The sequence below is a fragment of the Myotis davidii genome, unplaced genomic scaffold (genome assembly GCF_000327345.1).
Source record: "Myotis davidii unplaced genomic scaffold, ASM32734v1 scaffold992, whole genome shotgun sequence".
Taxonomy (NCBI): domain Eukaryota; kingdom Metazoa; phylum Chordata; class Mammalia; order Chiroptera; family Vespertilionidae; genus Myotis; species Myotis davidii.
The window spans coordinates 743821-764608 of record NW_006283543.1 but is presented as its reverse complement, the minus strand read 5'-3'; the positions used below and the strand labels follow the sequence as shown (position 1 = coordinate 764608).

At 47.8% G+C, this 20788-nt stretch overlaps 2 protein-coding genes across 2 annotated transcripts in view; one reads left to right on the top strand and one right to left on the bottom strand.

The window, feature by feature from the left end:
• Positions 1-401, top strand: part of CCDC33 (coiled-coil domain containing 33) — a 78153-nt gene extending 77752 nt beyond the window's left edge. Inside the window, exon 18 of the mRNA XM_006753734.1 lies at positions 294-401. Coding sequence (XP_006753797.1) covers positions 294-401 — 108 coding nt within the window. The remainder of the gene's footprint in view (positions 1-293) is intronic.
• Positions 402-2049: 1648 nt separating this feature from the next.
• Positions 2050-15292, bottom strand: LOC102765728 (cholesterol side-chain cleavage enzyme, mitochondrial). The gene is made up of 9 exons (XM_006753731.2): positions 14966-15292; positions 11080-11235; positions 9343-9542; positions 8168-8371; positions 7252-7409; positions 3761-3927; positions 3429-3507; positions 2764-2961; positions 2050-2354 (listed from the first exon to the last, which is right to left on the bottom strand). The coding sequence occupies exons 1-9, from the start codon at positions 15232-15234 to the stop codon at positions 2223-2225; spliced, it is 1563 nt and encodes a 520-aa protein (XP_006753794.1). The 5' UTR covers positions 15235-15292; the 3' UTR covers positions 2050-2222.
• Between the last annotated feature and the right edge of the window lie 5496 nt (positions 15293-20788).

Sequence of the window (20788 nt, the reverse complement as noted above, 5' to 3'; positions counted from 1 at the left end):
AAACCCGTGATTGCTCCTGCTCTTGAGCCATCAGTACTCAGCTCAATTCCAGGCTCCTGGCAAGGTCTGAAGAAGATGGGGGGACTGACAGGGAACATAGGGATTCCTTTGCAAATTCACCTCCTGGGCTCCCGGAGACATTGGATACAACCTGCTATGGTTAAATGAGTTTGGAAATCTTTGGAAAGTCATGGCCCCCTAAGACATGGCTTGCCAGGCAAGCTGCATTTTAATGGGCCCCGTGCTCCTCGAGGCAAGGGCAAACTCACTTCATCTTGCTTTGCACAATGCAGAACTCCTCAACCCATGCCAAGGACTATGGGCGACCCTCAAAACTGGACCCCTTAATGCCCAGCTCAGAGACGAAGTTCATCAAGCCCTCAGACTCCCAGCAGACCTGAGTCCCAACAGACCTGAGAACTGGAACAGCTCCCTCACTGTGTGCTGGGGTTTTTGACCACATCCTCAAAATGACTTTATTAAATGCTGTAAGTCAGTGAGCATTTGCCTCTTTCCTGGAGCAGGGCAGGCTGGAGATGCCCAGATTCCTCCTCCCAGACCCCATTCTGGGCCTGGGCTCTCAGCTGCAGTGAATAGTCTCCTGCCTCCCATCTTTGGAGAGCTGAAGGCTAGAGTGGACCCAGGAGGGTGGGGAGAAAAGTCCTTTCAAAGCAGAAAGGCTCCAACAGTGGAGCCAAGGAAACAAGCTCCTTCCAGGCTTCTGGAAGAAGTGAGACCACCAGAGACCAACTCTGTTAGGAGATGTGAGGGAGGGTGGAATTTCCACCTGCTCCCGAACATCTACCATAACTAAAATCCCTTCAAGTTTAGTTTACCAGTTTCTTGGGAAGGGAGACACTTGAAGTCTGCCTGTGACAATCAGTTATAATAGTGTGACATGCCCCATCAATGTAGCCAGGGACAGGAAAGCAGATGGGACTAAAGGAAGGAGTCCTCCCCAGAAAGGAGCCCTGGGTTCTCACTACAAGCATGCAGTGTGACCTTGGGTCACTCAAGCAACCTCTCTAGGCTTCATTTTCCCCATCCATCCCATGCAGAGCTTGATCTCTCTGATGGTTAGACCCTTTCCAGCTATAACATTTCTGAGTCAAAAAAATGACTCAAGCCAGGAGAAAGGAAGGAGAGAGACAAGAAAGAGTATTGTGATGGGGGAAAGCAGAAAGGCTCCAACAGTGGACTCAGAACCTACAGATCCGGGTAAAAGGCTTCAAGCTAACTGGGCTGCTATCCCAAGCAGAACTAGCTCCCCTGTCTACTAGCAGGACTTAGACTTGGGTAGTCAAGGACCAGGAAGGATCGGGCACCTGGTTCAGGTCAGAAGTTATGGAACTCAGAAGGGCTGAGGGGGCCCAAAATTGGGACCAGTTCAAATAATGGACCAAAGATTCTGCTGCAGTCTCCCTGCCTACTGCCCAGAGCTTAAAAAAGTGGGCATGTCCCCCTAGAGCAGGAATTTGAGGCCTGGGGAAGCCCAGAGAAGGGTCAGGTGGGGCAGAGGAAGTATACTGGCCTTCCGTCCCCAGGGTCAGTCACCTCATACCAGCCCCTCACTCACAGGCCTCAGCCCTGGTCATGCCCAAGACTCTGGCTGGACCTTGGCAGGAAGTCTTCATGACCCACCTGGAACTCCTACCCAAAATTCAGCCAAGCAGAGCACTGCACGAGCCATCAGTACTCAGCTCCATCAGTACTCACCTCTGATAGGTGAGCCTGCCCTGGAAGCCAAGATTGGCCCACACCTCTCAGGATGCCCTGTTCTCTCAGCAGAGCTCTGTCAGGTCCTCTGTCCCTCTGCCTGCTGGCCTGGGCACAGTAGCAATAGCCCTCCATCTGCTCTCAGCCCCAGGCAGCAGGAGGCTTGATCCTGCTGGCTCCTGGCCTGTAGGTAGGTGGATCCCAGCAGAAATGGCTTCAGGTGTGACTGCCCATTTGTGCTCAGATCCAACTGTTGATCCATCAGAGAGCATCTCCACAGGAGTGATACCTTAGTGGCCAGATGGAAATGAAAACACTTCACATAGTTCAGCCCTTTATTGCATTCATGGAGTGGGGGAAGAGGGGGAGAGGTGGGTGAAAGAGAAGTGCCTCCACTGAGTTGGGGTAGAAAGGAGCAGGGGTGGGGAACCAGGAGCTGAGGATGCAGACACTTTCATGGGCCCCCGCCCCACCCTTGGGGCCTTCCTTTCACACCACTCTCTCAGTCAAGCCTTGGGCGGGTCCTGGGTGAAGGGCCGAAAGGTGAAGAAGATGGGCTGGTTGGGCATCAGGATGAGGTTGAATGTTGTGCCCACGTCATTGAGATGCTGGATTTCAACTCTGAAATTCTCCAGAATCTGAGAAAGAGGGGTGATGGGCTTAGTGGACAGGTGGAGAGGGTCCATCTCCCCTGGACCAGACTCATTCACCTGTAGGCAGTGCCTGTTCAGTGTGATTTGGGGAGCTCCAAGGGGTCCACACCAGCTCCTACTTAACCTGAGAACATACCACTTGTGCTGTCCCCTTGATTTAGGCTTTCACTTTAGTTTCTAAAAAACCTTATCCCACCCCACTCCCATCCCATCACCACCATGGGGGGACAGATGGCCAGGGGCACCAATGGGTGACAAGCGTATTAGCCCAAAAGAGGAGGCAGCAGGGAATTGTGGGGGAGGGCTCTGAACAGAGATGGGAGTAGGAGGGTTGGTGCTTTCATTAAGGCCAAAGCCAGCCCAGGGTGCCCAGAGGTCCCCAGGCTAGACTCACATGGATAAGGAAGAGGGTCATCTCAAGCTCGGCGATCCGACGACCGACACACTGCCGAATACCCCAGCCAAAGCCCAGGTTCCGGAAGTGGATGAGGTCCTTGTTTTTACCCAGCCATCGGGTGGGGTCAAATTTGCCCGGATTGAGGAAGAAGGTGGGGTCTTGACCCATGGCATAGATGGCCACCTGCACCAAAGTCTGGGGACAAGGTGAGCAGATGCCTAAGTAGGCCTCACCTCCTCACAGCTGGGAGCATAACCCAGCTTCCCCTCTCCCACTCCCCAGCCCAGCTGCCCAGCTGTCCAGAAGACACTGCCCACTGGGTGACCTTGAACAAGACCCCACTTCTCCCTGAGCTTCACCCATCAAAGCAGCATGACTGAAGCCAGTAGGCCAGGGATGGCCCAAGGGATTGTCCTGCCCTTTCCTCAGCACCAGAAGGCCCCCTGACACCCAGGTGATCCATGGTGTTGCCCTCCTAACTCTGGGCTCCAGCAACATCCCAGGGATCACCCACTATGCTTACCACCTCTGCCCTTAACACTTTGCTGCTATCAAGGACACACCAGCCAGCAACACAGGCAGAAGCCCCCATCTGTAGGCAATTGCAGTCAGCCCCCAACCTCCTGTCTGACTGGCAGGTCCTGCAGCCCTGCTGTACCTACCTTGGCAGGAATCATGTAATTTTGAAGAACCAAGTCATTTGGGAGGTATCTCTGCAGAGTCACGGAGATGGGGTGGAGTCTGCAGAGGAAGGCATTCAGAAGCTAATGCCCCGAGGCCAAGACAAAGCCCATACCCAGCATGCATCTCAGGCCCAGTGGCAGCATCCCTGGGGAATCAGGAGGCAAGACCAGGACTCTATTTCCTCCTCCCCATTCCCAGTTGTCTCCCCAGACTTCTCACTTCCTGCTACCGATCTCCACCGGTCCCCGGGCACCATGCTGACCCCACCCAGGATTGGGGTGGAGGCAGGCATGGGTGGGTGTGGGCTTGCCTCAGTGTCTCCTTGATGCTAGCTTTTAGAAGCGGGACCAACTGCAGCATCCTGCTCATGTCTTCCCCGGCCTGGCGCCGGGCAGCCAGAACCTCCTCCCGCAGCATCTCCTGCACTCTCAGGCTGCGTGCCATCTCATACAAGTGCCACTGCAGTGTCATGGACGTCTGGGAGGGAGTGTCGGGGTGCAGAAGACCAGGAGGGCCTGTCATTCATGAGGCACCTAGACCCGTGCTAAGTTTTCATTTCCAAGAACATCTTCCCACCCTTGTCCCAGTATCCAGAGACCATCATCTACAAAAGCAAAATCCAATTCAAAAGGCAAATGTCCCAGAGGCTTTCTCCAGCCCAGGCAGGAAGGAATGTTTGGGGTAACACTTGTCCCTACCCTCATCCCTCATGTCACCAGGGCCTACCAGCTCCCCAGCCAGTAGAGGGCACCCACACAACCAATGCCTTCTTCCAAAGGATTCCAGAGCCCTTCCAGGCCAAACCCCGCTCTGTAACAGTTCTCCCTTGACTAACTACCATTCCTTTTGAAACGCCTGTTAGACAAGCAGCTGTCTCCCCAGTAGAACTTCCACAGACTTTAGCATTTACCTATAGTAGTGACGTGGGAAAGAAGGTTCAGATCATGAAGCCAGAACCACCACCCTGGTTCCTATCTGTGTTGCAATTAGCATATGGTGTGTACTGAGATGAACCTGCTAATCTCATTATTAGTCAGAGTCATGGCCTTTTGTTGGTCCCTGGAGGTATGAGTGGCCCTCGTCAAGCCCCACAGGCCCACATACCTATGTGTGGGACCCCAGGCTGGTGCAGCCCTCCCCCCTAGGGTTAGGGCATGTGTTGTTGCACATATCTTACCAAGAATCATATTTTTGTCCAAAAAGTCGGAACATTCTCCTTCCTCCCAGCAGAAGCAATCATGAAAGCATGCCATCCAGTCACTTCCCAGTTGGAAATCCTTGTCTGACTCCCCAGATCAAGCCCAGATCCCAGATCAAATACAGGGCCCCCAACACCTGCCTGCTGCTCCCAGCCTCGCCACCACCTCTCTCCAACATGCACCTAATACTCCAGCTCCACTGAGCTGCACGCAGCTCCTAAGCCCAGAAATCTTCCTCCAGCTGTTTCCTCTTCCTAGAATTCCCTTCCCAGCCATGGAAGCCAGCCTGTACTCCTTTACGGCTCAAATCAAATCTGTGTATTTGTCTCACTATTTCCAAAGCTGGACAGGGTGGCTATTCAGGAAATACTTGCTTGTTAAGATAGTCAACTAAGTTAACTGCTCTGTGCTCCAGTTTCCTCATCTGAAAAGGGGGATAATAGTGATATACCTCATAATTTAGTTTGTGAGCACTAAATGAATTAATACATATGACAAGCTTAGACCCTGTCTGCCATATACTGCATGCTCAATAAACATTACCTAACAATAATAGCTGCTTTGGTGCAGGTACACAGTTTTTAGAGATCCCTTCTACATAACTGACTAGAACTAGATTTAAAACAGTGGTTCTCAACCTTCCTAATACAGTTCCTCATGTTGTGGTGACCCCCAATTTCACTGTTACAAATTGAACATAATTAAAGCATAGTGATTATATATGTGTTTTCCGATGGTCTTAGGCTACCCCTGTAAAAGGGTCATTTGACCCCAAAAGGGGTCATGACCCACAGGTTGAGAACCGCAGTGCCATTTTTAAATTAGTCGTCTAAAGAAGGCAGGCAGTTGAGATATGCCTTGAAGATAACATTTTTAACTAACATAGGAGAAAAACCAAATGAGAGCAATGGACTGGATACTTCCTGAGATCCCAGCGAGGTTTCTAAATACTGACTATGTGTAACCTATATTTAGGGCTCAAATCTAAGAATGCGTACCAGCTACGGACAGATTTTAATAGAATATATTTTCTCCCCAGGGCACCGCCATGCTGCCGACAGAACTTGGAGCTCTTCGCTTCCCATGGGCGTGAATTTCCGTTTCTCTTACCCCACTTTCAAGTAATTCAGTAACATTGACCTGAAAGTAAACTTAGGTGAATTTTAAATCCGTTATTTCTATAAACATACAGACTGGTGGTTTGGTGTAACCATAAAACACACCTTCCCAGCTTAGGGAGGTCAAGATCTCATTTGCAGAATGCCAGACTGGAGTCTTTTGGAACCGAAAGAAAACATGGAGACTGCCTGTCACAGTGGACTTCAACCTGGTTGTACACAAGAACTACCCGTTAAAAATAAACACTGCAGCCCTGACCGGTTTGGCCCAGTGTATAGAGCGTCAGCCTGCGGACTGAAGGGCCCCAGGTTTGATTCCAGTCAAGGGCACATGCCCAGGTTGTGGGCTCAATCCCCAGTAGGAGGCCTGCAGGAAGCAGCTGATCAATGATTCTCTCTCATCATTGATGTTTCTATTTCTCCCTCTCCCTTCTTCTCTGAAATCAATAAATATATATATTTTTTAAAATAAGCTCAAAGGCTCCATCTGCAGCCTGTCACAGGGACTGAAAGTCTTCCATTAGATCACGACGTAACTAAGATGCCTAGAAAATAGTTATTCACCCAGGGGACTTGACACATATTTCTTCCCGAAATGTTATTTTTCCCTCCCTCCTCCTGGCAACAGCCTTCAAGATACAAGTTGAATTTTAGCTCCTCTAAGGGGCCTTCTCCCCATCCTGCAGGGCCTCTTCTCAGCATTGTCAGTACCTGATCCAGGCCTACTCATCCAGCCTTATGACTATGGTATGGTGGTCATCCTTGTCATGGGCTGAATTGTGTTCCCCCACATTCATTTGTTGAAGTCCTAACCCCCAATACCTCACAATGTGACTGTATTTGGAGACAAGGTGTTTAAAGAGATAATAAGGTAAAATGAGATCACTGGGGTGGACCCTAATCTAATAGGACTGGTGTCCTTATAAGAAGGGGAGATCAAGACACTGACACACAGAGGGATGACTGTGTGAAGACATAAGGGAGAAGAGGGGCCTCAGAAGAAACCAACCCTGCTGACACCTTGACCTTGGACTTCTAGTTCTAGAGCTGTGAGAAAAGTACATGTCTGTGGCTTAAGCCACCCTGTGTGTGGTACTTTGTGTGGCAGCCCTAACAAACTAATATGTGAGGGAGAATGGAAGACAACAAAAGGACCCTAGAAGGCAGAGCCCAGAGCTAATTCCACTGGCTCCCCGCTTTTCTGAGGTCCTGCCTGCCTTTCTGAATCCAGTGAGCTGTGTCCCCCACCTGTGACTGAAGGGCTCACCACCTATGCCTAGTTACCCCTTCTCATAGGTTAAAAAAAAATGTTGGATCAGCCTCAAGGGATGACTTGACCTCAGCCCCCTAAGATGTGATTATTTAGGAAATAGAGTCAAGAGAAGGAGATCCACCCCACATGGGCAGGAGTTTGAATGATGCAACCTGGTGGAGGAGGGACACAGCGACACAGGAAGGGACAGAATGCCCTATGATCACCTCACCGTGTCCACGCCCCCTGCCAACATCTCTGTAATGTTGGCCTTGACGTCCTCGAAGAGCAGCTTGTTATTTCCCAGGAGGCTGTAGAGGACACCCGGGTAATTACTGAAGTCTCTTTTCTGTCTCAAGTCCAAGTAAAAGTTCTGGGTGTATTTTTCAGCTGTGGGTGGGCAGGAGGGGAAAAAAGAGTGAGGCTCTCTACAGGCAGGAGTGAAGGGATGGACCCTTGGTGAGAGGGATGGGCTAAGGGCTTGGAGATTCTGGAGTGCTGCACTTTCTGGCTGCATTTTACTCAGCACATACTATCTGCTAAGCCCTTCCTATCTGTTTCTTTGTTTAATTCTTAACCATAGTGATATTATCACCATTTTACAGGTAAGGAAACAGAAGCCCACAGAGGGTAGTGACTTGCCCAGTGTTAGATGGGTGTCAGGAACAGAGGAGGGATTTGACTCCAGGTCTCCCCTCATCACCATACTCCAATCAGCCTTCTCCACCTACTTTATTAATCTCTCTCACCCAAGTCCCAGTCTGTCCCCAAGGGTAGCCGGGTCTAAAACACTGGCCTTAACCCATGTTGGGGATCATGGGCTCCTTAGAAGAACATGATGGACATCTTAGATCTTTTTTCTCCATATCTGATCATTCCCAACAGCTGGCCTTCAACTCACCAATCCCAGGGCTTATAGGACCTCCCTGATACCATCCCTGCCCACATGGCAAGTCAGTGCCCATTGACGTAACTGGGGCAAAGAAGCAGGCCGAGACTTGGGGCTTCCAGCTGTGTGTGTGTGTGTGTGTGTGTGTGTGTGTGTGTGTGTGTGTCCACCTGAGCCGGGTTCCCCACCCTCTGAGGTAGACAAGGCTCTCCTGGCTCCCAGACTGAGTTGCGCGGGGTATAGCCAGAGGAATCCTCACCTTTACTGAAAATCACGTCCCATGCAGCCACATGGTCACGCCATGTCTTGGTCCTGAACAGGCGAAACAGGCCTGGAGGAAGCATGAGCATGGGGACACTGGTTTGGAACATCTGGTAAACAGCATCAATGAACCGCTGAGCCTCGGGGTCCACAATCTCCTCCAACATCCCCAAACGTTCCCCAAATATGACGTTGGTGATGGCTGCAGGGATAGGCACAAGCTGAGGAGCCCCCGCTCCCAGGAACCCCCACCAACCCACTCCTGCCAACACATAGGATCTCCTGACCTGACCTCAGTCTCCTTCAGTAAAGAAACAGAAACCTAAGGATTATGGGGCTGAAATTTCAGGGCTGAGGAAAACTGCCCTTCTGACAACCATTCAGGGGAGCAAGCAGAAGACCCTGAAAAGAGGTCACTTGGGTGGGAAGCAGTATCCAGCAGAGCTGGGGGTGGGCCCATGCTGGGATGAAACAGTTCCACCACCCCCCCTTCCACCAGCACCCCAAAAAGCCTCGGCTTTTCTCTAGGAAGACAGACTCCTTAGCTGTAACTGACCAAATTGGCGAAATACCTCCTGAAACAGGCCAGATGGAAGATTAGAAGACATAAAGCCCTAGTAATTGGCCATCCAGGACCCACTCTGGCTAGACTTAAGAAGTCACAACAACCCCAAGTTTTTCCCACCTGTGGGCTCAGGAATTTGAATGCTGATTTTATACCAAAGTCTGGGCATCCCAGATCTCCTGCAGTGATCACGTGACCCCCATCATGCCACAGGGCCTTTGTATGTGCTGTTCCCTCTGCCCAGACTGCCCAACCTCTTTACCCCATCTGAATAACTGCTACACCTTGAATACCCAATTCAGATTAACCACCCAGTCCTCCCTTCCCCTCCCAGACCTCAAAGGTCTATGACCCAAGAGAAAGAGATTTGCAGAATGCAAGGCTGAGCCATACTCTGTCTTTTAGGGGATAGTGACAATGGGGACCTACATTTTGAAGACCCTTGCCCCCATAGTATGAATGCTAGATAAGAGTGTTCAGCACCCCCTGGGTAACTAATGGCAGGTAATGTTTTCAGTAGCCCATCCCAAAAAACAATCCCACCACTTCTTCAGGGTCTATGCTGGCTGGGTCTCAAGGTGGGACGCTGGGTTCTCCCACCCCCTTACACTCAAAAGCAAAACGAAACAGGTCATCACTGATGTCCCCTGAGAACTTTCCAGAGCCCTGCTGCTTGATGCGCCTGTGCAGGATGCTGATGAAGTCCTGGGACACCGTGTCCAGCAGGGGGATGAAGTTTTTCATGGCATCTGGAGTCATCACCTCCTGGTTCAGGGCCAGTCGGTCTTTCTTCCAGGCTCCTGACTTCCTGTGGAAACACAGGCCCTTTGGGCCCTCACGGCCACAAACCCCAGGCTTGGTGCACACAGGAGGCCAAGCCACAGCTCAGAGTCCAGCACTCATGTCCGCCAGCCTTCACTCCTCCCAACACCCTCAGCTCCCTGTTTCTGTTGGGCCTTAAGGAAGAGACAGGAAGAGAGTGAATGAAGGAAAACAAAACCTGACCCCCTGCCCCACTGCTGCTGCTGCTGCTGCTGCTGCTGCGAGCCAGGAACTGGGCATCTTGGAGTCTTTATATCTCTTTCAGTGCCCTAGTCTTTGCCTCGTCTTTGCCTCAGCTACAGGTATGCCTTTCCCATCACTTCCCCTTCCCCTGGCTGTTGCTCACTTCCTGCCGTTTAAGGGCCCCTGTATGTCATCCTCTCTGACCCCCGCACAGACATAATTGATCAACCTCTCCTCTGCACCCTAGCATGTCCCTTTATTCACGTTGGTGGGGACTGTCAGATACCCAGAATAGGGTTAGTGATAAGCTTTAGCTTATGGCCCACTCTTGAAAATAGATCCACCCAAAGCCCTCTTTCTAGTTTGGAGGCTTTGTTTGTTTATAAGAATGGTTTATAAACTCACCACCCAATCAGAAAACAAGAACATCACAGTAATTGATATGTGTCCACCTGGTCCTTCCCAACCAAGAGGACCACTAACCTGACTCCCTTGCTTTTGTGTATAGTTTTACCTGATCTACATATAATTCTAAAACATGCTTTCTTGTCATGCCTTGGGGGATTTGCTTTTTTAACAAAATTTTATCTGTCTCAGTATCATCTGTACTGTTGGGGGTCACTGAGTTTGTTCATATGAGTGGCATATGCCACCACTCACTAATGAATACTCCTGTTGGGCATTCAGGTGGTTTCCTGGGTTTTGTGCTTATGAATGACATTGCTGCCAACATTCTGCTACCTTCCCCTCAGGGATGTTCTTCAGAGCATATCCCAGAGAGCAGGACTGCTGCATCACAGGGTTGTGTGTATTCAATTGCAGGTCACGGCCAATCATCTTCTAAGTGCTGGCACCAGTTTTCATCCCACCAGCAATCTGGGAGAGTTCTAGTTGCTCCATATACTCACCAACGTTTGATATGGTCACATTTTAAATCTGTGATGAGGAATTTGGTGGAAAATGGTGCCCACTACACTAAATACACCAGTTTGTCCTGTTTCGCTGCCCTCTTAGACTGTGAGGGACTCACAGTGGCAGAGCCCTGCCTTACATGTCACTGAACACCCAGAGTCTGGCACAAAGTCTGGCACATAGTAGGTTCTCAATAAGATGGGACTTAATGAATGAACTAATAAATGAGAACTTTGCAAGATCTTTAATTACTCATTCAGATCTTCAGCCTGACCATTTCCCTGATGGCTGGCACAGCAGTTCAGTATCACTACCATCTGCTTTATGGAGGCAGGAAGATGACAGGGATGTGCTTAGAGTTCCCAGCCAGACAGCGCAGAGCAAGCATGGCCCCTGCCCCTCTCCCCAGCTTCTGTCCCCAGACTTACTTGAACAGGACCCCGATGGGTCTCTGGTAATGCTGGTGATAGGCAACCCAGGGCGGGATGCAATACCGTTCTGGGGTGGAACCCTCAAACTTAAAGAGAAGGGCCACATCTTCAGGGTCAATGATGAACACGGACTCCATGTTGCCAAGCTTCTCCCTGGAGGGAAGGAGAAGGGCTATGACGTAAGGATTCGAGGAGAGCCTGGAAGACCCTGTGCAGTCAGGCAGGAGCTTGGCTCATCTGCAACCACATCATGGCTGAGAGTGCAGAGCAGAGGGCCCTGGAAGTGGATCCCATTTCCACAGGGTTCTCTGTTTCTCATCCCCCTCTGAGTCTCAGTTTCCTCCTTTATAAGATGGAGATGAATACAGTACCTTTCTCACAGCGCTGCGAAAGAATAAGATGACGTCTATGACTATGACTCCTGTTAGGCATTCTCTAAGTGACAGTTTTATGCTCCTCATATTATCCATTGGCTGCTGTCATGCCACAGCATGTCCTCCAGGACCAGTCTCGCCCCCCACCCACCTTCCATGGACCATCAAGTCCTCATTTCAAGTTCATTCCATGCTTATTCTTCCTGAGTGTTCAGACCCTCATCACTCTCCCACCCGCTGCATAGCTCAGAAACATGGAACCCTCATGTCACCGCTGGAGTGACCCTGTACTGGAATGACTCCGTGTAGGGCTAGTCAATCATAGGCTTGGCAACGCACTTTGTCTCTATTAAAACAACACTGGCCCTGGCCAGGTAGCTCAGTTGGTTAGAGTATCATCCTAACACGCAAGGTTACAGGTTTGATTCCCCATCAGGGCACATACAAGAATCAACCAATGAGTGCATAAATAAGTGGAACAACAAATTGATGTTTCTCTCTCTCTCCCTTCCTCTCTCTCTACAATCAATATAAATAAAAAAATTTTAAAAACACAGAACACAAACATCCCTAGCTGGTTTGGCTCAGTGAATAGAGCATCAGCCTGCAAACTGAAGGGTCCTGGGTTCGATTCCTGCCAAGGGCATGTACCTTGGTTGCAGACTCCTCCCTGGCCTGGGCCCTGTCGATGTTTCTCACATCGATATTTCTCTCTGTCTTTCTCTTTCTCTTCCACTCTCTCTAAAACCAATAGGAAAATATCCTCAGGTGAGGATTTAAAAAATAAAATAAAAATAAACACTGACCCAGGTACAGATTGTTGACATAAGAAATGTCTAAACCCGTGGGAAATTTTAGAAGATTTGAGGATAAGTGCAGGGAAGCAAGATCTGAAATGCTCTATGTCCACCTGTGTTACCACCTGATTGAGTCCCTCATTGTTCTTGCCCAGCAACAGATCTGAACTTTCTCTGTTGCTGCAGGCTCTCCCTAGTTTCCCATGCCTCCTGCTTTGAGTCCAGAAACATTGTGTTATTCCTGCTTGGTTGGTTCCTGTGATTAGGCTGCTCAAACTGCATGTCTGCCCCCACCTATGTCCCATCTGCCTTTGTGTCCCACTGAACCCCTGCCCTGCCTGCCTGCTTTTAAAGTTAACTTCTCTCAAAACCGCAGAAAATTACACTTGTCACTTGCTTCTGTCTTTTGTGTGTGTGGTATGAGTGTGTCTGCCTTTTGTGGGGGGGAGGAGGGGGCGCGGGGGGCAAGGTATCTACCTTTTGCATAATAAAGTTAATTCAAGATATATTTAAGGCAAACTATTAGAAATACATACTAGTACAGGTACAAGCAGAGTTCTCTCTCCCTCCCTTCCCACCTCCTCTCTGCCCCTCTTCCTCCCTGCAGTGATGAAAATAGTGGGAGGAGGACAGGGTGGGGAGAAGAGGGGAGAGGGAGAGAATTCAGCTTTAACCGCTGACCTATAAACCCTAGACCTGCCTTCCCAAGTCTCCCAGAAAATCCCCTCAGTGTTTTTCCAACTACCATTTGTCTTCACACCACTAGCTCCATAGCCCCACCCTGGCTCAGCAAAGTCCTTGAACTGCTAGTATTATTATCAATTCTGCTTCTGGGAATCTAGCCCAAGGCAATGACCTCACAGGGGACAGTGATGCCTAATGGATGAGGAGGTTCATCACGGCATCTGTGTAATAGCAAAAATCCCAGAGTCCACTTTGAAGAACTCGCTAAAAAAGTGTGGTTTATTCATACCATGGGCTACAATGCTGTCTTTCTAAACTATATGGAAAAGAGAAAAGAGGAGCAAAGTCTTTGATATATTTCTGTGGGACAACACCAAACAGCCTATATAACGTTTACATTTCTAATGGTACATACATAGTATCAAAATTGAGATTGTATCTGATTTTAATTTTTCATTTGTGCTTGTTTATATTTTCCAAATTGTTCTATAAATATAAACTAGAACAGCCTTTGTATTAAGAAAAAACCTATGGGGGGGGGGCGGGTAGAAGAGGGGGAAAGGGTAATAAATGGTGATGGAAGGAGACTTGACTTGGGGTGGTGAACACACAATACAATTGTACCCCTGAAACCTATATAATTTATTAAGCAATGCCACCCCAATAAATTCAATTTAAAAAATAACAAAAAGGAAAAATCTACCAAAGTAGTATTTTAAATTCCTCACATTTATTCAGAAGTTCACTGTGCCAGGCTGTATGTGTGAATAGCAAGGTGGCACTGCCCTGGAATCAGGCAGCGGCAGCTCCAGCACTGGCTTTGCACTGGTGAGCTCTGTGACTTTGGCAAGACTCTTCTCCCTGGGCCTCAGTTTTCCCAACAGTGAAATGGGGATTATAACGCCAATTTAAAGGAAATGCTTCAAGGCTCAGGTAAAAGTGACTCAGAAAACAGAAAGGGGCTTGGTAAAAAGTTCTACTGGGGCACAGGAAGCAGGGGATAGCGAGGGATCACTCTGAAGGGAGGTTGGGGGAGAGGCACTGACGGGCCTAGGAGAGAGAGACAGGCTCAGGAACAACTTTCTCCCAAACCTGACACTCAGCCTAGGGCCTCCCGCCTCCAACCTGCTTTGAGAAAGGCACTGTAGACTTCAAAATGGATTGTGGGGGAGGGAGGAAGTGGCCCAGTTGAGTGGGCAGCTGGACCCCTACACAAACAAGGCTGCTCTCCCACCCCCACCCAGCCAGCCAGCAGCATGCCCTAGGATGCTCTTCCCCTATCAAAGTAAAAGGCATTGTCCCTCCTGATGTTCCCTCCCTTCCCAGCAGTCACCTCCACCACCTCCCCTCCTCCGCAACTATGCTCTCAGAAAAGAACCCAGGCTTGGCCTAAAGATGACCCACCTTAGAAACTGCTAAACCAGAATAAGCAAGGCCTGCCCCCAGGGCAGCCCTCAGATACCTGCTCCCCCTCACCCCCACCCCCTGGGAGCGGCAGTGCTGAGGCCAAAAGACCAAAGTCCCTTCCTCCAGGTAGGAAGCAAGACAGATGCTTGGGGAAGGGGGGCCTAGCCAGGCCAAGTGGAAGGGACAAAATCAGCTGCTCCAGAGATGCACAGGGTTGGGGGTGAGCCCAGCACCCCAACAGGACAGGGATCCAGCTGGGTGACTAAAAACCTTAACCTCTCTGAGCCTTAGTCCCTTCTGACAATGGGTATGGAAAACTTACCTTCTACAGGGTCCTGGGGATAATGGATGTAGAGGGCAGTTAACCAGTTAACCGGGGCTTGTTCTCTTACCATCCCCCCACCCACCCCACAAAGTTTCAAAGGTTGAGTCTGGGAATTGAACCCACTGTCTGGGAGCCTTATCCATTCTCCTGCCACCATCGCCAGGCATGGGAGAAACAAAGTCAGAGGTAGACAGGAGCCTGCAATGGGCAAGCAATTTGGGGAGGGGTAGCACAGCAAGGCTGCCCAGGCCCCTCTCCCTGCCTGTCCCACCAGCCCCTCCCTCTACCAGGCTTACCTGTAGATGGGGCCATACTTCTGGAAGTTCTGGACTTGGTGATAGTGTAAATTCTGTGAGCCCTTCTCCCTCCAGAAATGGTATAGGTTTAGCCAGCCATTGTCACCAGGGGAAGGGATCTCACTGAAAGGGCGAGGCATGCGAGTGGAGATCCGGGCTCCCTCTCCAGTGGGCATCCTGGGATTCCCTGGTCCCTCCTGTGGGGCACTCAGAAGGGGCTGGCAGCCTTTGACCAGGACTGAGCGCAGAGGAAGCCCCCTCACCAGCATGCTGTCCCCAGACTGCCACTGCTCCTGCTCCTACTGCAGCAAGGCCTGACAAGGAACTCTGGCCCCGGGGCCCAGCTTATATCCGCCAGCTCAAGGTTAAGGGAGAAGCTGACAAAGCAGTGGCCTGCCTTCTTCCTCCTCTGGTTGGCTCCTGCCCGCACACGGCCCCTCCCAGAGTGGGGTACCAAGGCTTAGTCTGGAATTCCTGCAGCCACAGAGGCTCCCCGAAGCACAAGAAGGCCCTCTGTCTCTGTCCTCAGTGCCAGCCACAGCGGGCCCTGGAAAAGGTGCAGGTTTGTGCTTTTCCTCTGCTGGGGCCCCCTGCTGACCCTGCAGTGGGGCCCGCTACTGGAAGACACCCATCAGGACCTGCCAACAGCTGGGCCTTGGGAACAATAATCAGGGCCTGAGAGGAGGTTGGAGGCACCTTGCAGCTTTGGGGCAGCATACATCTTACTGTGACCCCCGTTATATATATATATGATTATAAACTGTTTTTGTATAGTTCCTTGATTTTGCTTTATTTAAATTATTTTTCTACTAGAGGCCTGATGTACAAAATTTGCGCAAGAGTAGGCCTTTGCAGCCCCAGCACCTGCCGGCCGCCTCGATCCCGCAGCCACAGCAGCTGCAGTCCTGGCTTCACAGAAGGTCGTCTGGAAGGTTGTCCAGACAGTTGATCTGCTGTTCAGTCATTCAATCAATTTACATATTACACTTTTATTATTATAGCTAGTTCCCTGATTTTTAAAGTTCTACTTTCTCTGCTTGCAAAAAGAAAAAAATACTGTTTTCTGAAGCTGTTATAATTGGCAGGTATTGCTATTATTATTTTTAAAGATACTAACTACTAACTATAAAAGTAAATTAAATTAGTCTTATTTGTTCATTGCAGAACACTGAGGAAAAGGACAAACAAATTACAATCTCCTGAGTCTTGAATGCTGAGTGAAAGAAGCCAGACACAAAAGAGTAAATACTGGTTGTGAATGAAAAAAAGGGGGTTCTATGGAAGTAACCTCACAGGGTGATCTGACCTGAAGTTCTTAACTGGGCAGGTCTTGGTGGCTAATCTCACCCCAAACCTATAACTTCTTTAAAAAGTTCTAGCTTTGCCTTAAACAAGCACTGTTCTTTGTTTCTGTGCATCTAGGTTAGCACACCTTTGAAATGCCTCTATTCAGAGGTCAGCACCCATATATCCAATAATCCAATTCCACCTTGCTTTCTCCCACCTCCATGTAATCTTCCTTACATTCCCTCCTTAATTCCAAATGCATAAAAGAAGCTGTAAACCAGGGGTCCTCAAACTTTTTAAACAGGGGGCCAGTTCACTGTCCCTCAGACCTTTGGAGGGCCAGACTATAGTTTTAAAAAAAAGCTATGAACAAATTCCTATGCACACTGCACATATCTTATTTTGAAGCAAAAAAACAAAACGGGAACAAATACAATATTTGTATTTGCATGTGGCCTGTGGGCCGTAGTTTGAGGACCTCTGCTATAAACTGTCATTCTGAGGAGCATTTTTCTCAGTCTGTGGCGATCTTGCTTCCAGGTATATCCTCTGTTTGGCTCAAATAAATATTTATAAAATTCTCTACAGGTTTGGATGTTTCCATGTTGACATGTTGGATTCCATTCTGACAAAGTTCAAGAATCGGCAAATGGATCTTCGCTTCATGACGGCGGCGGCGGGACCCAGCGCCTTTTACCTTGGAGGTGGGAGAGGCTCCCGCCACGACCGCTGCGCTCACCAGCTGTGAGCTTGGCTTCTGGCTGAATGGCGCTCCCCCTGTGGGAGCTCACTGACCACCAGGGGGCAGCTCCTTGTTGAGTGTCTGCCGCCTGGTGGTCATTGCACATCATAGCTACCAGTTGAACAGTCCAACGGTTGCTTAGGCTTTTATATAGCTATATATAGATAGATTATTGCAAGAAATCCAGAAGATTTTTGTTATAGAGGATGTATTCTTGCTACAGTAACATGTTTCTTTAAAGATTTCTACCTTTACTTTATTACCTGGCTAATTCTTCATGTTTTCTCTTACAGATAGGATTCCCAAGGATTTACTGATAATACTACTTGAGTGTAAACAATCACCTGGAAATACTGATGATAACATACTACCTTCTTTGAACAAGTTTTCCTTTATTGAGTACCAAACCATGTAATGGTAACTTGAATTTTAATAAAAAGGAAATGAGTTTGAACTGAAAAAAAAAAAAAGAATCGGCAAATGAATTTATGGTGTTAGAAGTGGTTCTCTCGTGAGGGGTTGCCTGGGAGAGGACATGAGAGAAATTCCTGGTGTACTAGAAATGTTTTCTCTTGGTCTGTATGTTTACATATGTAAAAATTCACCTGAATATAAACGTGATATTTGCATTTTATGAAATACAAGTTACTGCAGTAAAAATGCAAAAAAGAAAAATCATCTTTTCTAACAAATACTTTTCAAACTCACTACCCAGAATCCCTTGCAACTGGAAATCAGGCAGATAACTTGGGCTCCCCCAATCAGGTACCCTCTAGTGACATTTTGGTTGAGATGAGGAAGCAGGCCCCGTGTGAAACCATGCCTGGAACATGTGGTGGCAAGAGACCTCTAGCCTGGGCCAGCTGCAGCATGTCAGGCTTGTGGGGGCCAGTAAGTGGCCACCAAAGCAGCCCTGGCTGTAATTTGGGCAATATTCCTGACACATGATTTTTTAAAATATATTTTTATTGATTTCAGAGAGGAAGGGAGAGGGAGAGAGGGATACAAACATCAATGATGAGAATCATTGATCGGCTGCCTCTTGCACATCCCATACTGGGGATCGAGTCCAAAACCCAGGCATATGTCCTGACCTGGAATCGAACCATGATCTCCTGGTTCATAGGCTGACACTCAACCAGTTGAGTGTCAGCCGGCTGGGCTGATTCTTTTTTTAGAGAGAGAAAGGGAAAGACGAAAGAGAGAGAGAGAGAGAGAGAGAAGCTGATTGTTTGCCTCTTGTGTGTGCCCCAATCAGGAACTGAACCAACAACCTACGTATGTGCCCTGACTGGGAATCAAACTCACGATCTTTTAGTGTACAGGACCACATACCAACCAACTGAGCCACACCAGCCTGGGCCTGACATACATAACTTTAAAATAATCTATTTTTACATTATGCTCCATAAGCCTGATTATCTTACCCTCCTAGAGATTTTTGGAACATGCATAATATTCCTTGAGAAATCCTTTCCCTGAAAATATTAGCTGAAATTAATTCTGTTCTTGATAACTAAGAACTCTGAATGATACAAAAATAATGTTAATCTAAAAATAAAAGACCTTTCAAAGTAAGAGATCAATAAGAATAGCTAAAGCCAAACAGTGTTCTGATTAGGAAACAGGTAATGAGTACATTTGAGAAAGGGAGGGGCACAATTACGTCAACAGAAAGAAGGCATTTGTATTGGTGCAGATAACATAGTGATGTTAATTCTAAACAATGTTGTTAATTTTCAGTCCAGTAGTCATCAGTCCAGTGGTCAACTGCCCTCTTATCTTTGCAAACAGTTCTTTGGGACATAATGTCATCCTAGGCCCAGAACAAAGGTTATTTTGCCTTGTTTTTAACATTCCAAGGTTTGATATAGTTCCTCTGGGATGGCAGCTCTGGTTCCATGGCTCCATTTATATTGTTGTGTACAGTAAACAGCTAATTATATTGCTAAAAGTCCATCACACTCTTACACTTCAAATATTGTTTGCATCTAAATTAATGCAGCGAAGTTGGATCATTTTATATCAGTCTTTTTAAATTATACCCCATAAGCTTTAATTCATTAAAGGTACATTCCAGGAACCAGAGAGAAAATCTCATGACAAGGTGGTTATTTGATGGAAACAGTGGGGCAAAAAGGTTTATTATGGAAAACCAGTCAGAAATTAAGCATATATTAACTGAAATAAAGAATAATTTACAGGGACTCAATAGTAGAGTAGAGGATTTTGAGAATCAGGTCAATGATTTGGAATATGAGGAAGCAAAAATCACCCAATCAGAACAGCAAAAAGACACATCATAACTAAAATGCCAAGGGCAAAAGACAAAGAAAGAATCTTAAGAGCAGCAAGAGAAAAGCAATTAGTTACCTACAAGGCAGTGCCCATACAACTGTCAGCTGATTTCTCAACAGAAACTTTGCAGGCCAGAAGGGAGTGGCAAGAAATATTCAAAGTGATGAATAGCAAGGACCTACAACCAATATCACTCTACCTAGCAAAGCTATCATTTAGAATTGAGGGTCACATAAAGAGCTTCACAGATAAGAAAAAGCTAAAGGAGTTCATCACCAACAAACCAGTATTATATGAAGTGTTGAAGGGTATTATTTAGAAGAAGAAGAGATTTAAAAAAATGTGAGTAATAAAATGGCAACAAATACATATCTCTCAACAATTAAATCTAAAAATCAAAATAAACATATAAGAAATCTAATGACCAAAATAAACTGGTGAATAAAACAGAATCAGAAGCATGGAAGTGTGGAACAGACTGACAAATCTCAAAGGGAAGAGGGGAGCAGGGCTGGAAGAGATTAACCAAAGATCTTACCTATGGACACAGACAGTAGGGTGGTAAAGGCATGGGTGGGGCAGGAACCAGGTAGAGAGGGGCAATGGGAGGAAAAGGAGGACATCTGTAATACTCTCAACAATAAAGATTTAAAAAAAGAAAGACAGAGGAAACGGACAATACAGAGGGCAAAGAAAACTGTAAAAATAATCTCCAAACCAACAACTAGAAAACAACCCTATTGAAAGGGCAAGGACTACGCTCTCCATCTTGCCCCAGGGTAAGGGCAACACCCTCCATCTTACCACATCCTGTGTAACAAGACACCTACTTGCGCCTGGCCAATCGGCAGGGCCCACAGTCCTTTCTCCTCCCCTTACTCCAACCCCCTATAAAACTTCTCTCCACACAGAGTTCTCTCTCTCTACCACTTGGCTTGCCATTGTGTCGGTGAGTGTGGTGGACGGGGAGCTCGAGCTAGCTCGAATAAAGACTCTTTGCTTTTGCATTGGACTCGGCTGGCTCCCTGGTGGGCTTTTGGGGATCTTGAAATCTGGGCATAACACCTATGATTTATATCTTCAGGGAATTTTGAGAAGCTATCATGTCTATATCCTGTCTATACCCAGATACAGGAAAAGTCCCTAGGAAATAAAAAAAAAAGATAGTGGAAATAAAAACTGCAACAAAGGGACTGGAAGCTGAAAAGACAAATGTAATGTGGGAAAGAAAAGAAAGAATAAATGAAAGATAAATCCAGGAGGTTCACATATAAATAATAGGAGTTCCAGAAAAGCTAAATGGGAGAAATTTTTTTTCTTTTTATAAAATAAAATTAAATCTTATTGTTCAGATTATTACAGTTGTTCCTCTTTTTTCCCCCCATAGCTTCCCTCCACCCAGTTCCCACCCAACCCTCAGCCCTCAGTGCCCCCACTCCACTGTCATCATCTATAGGTGCATGATTTTTTGTCCAGTCTGTTCCCGCATCCCTCAC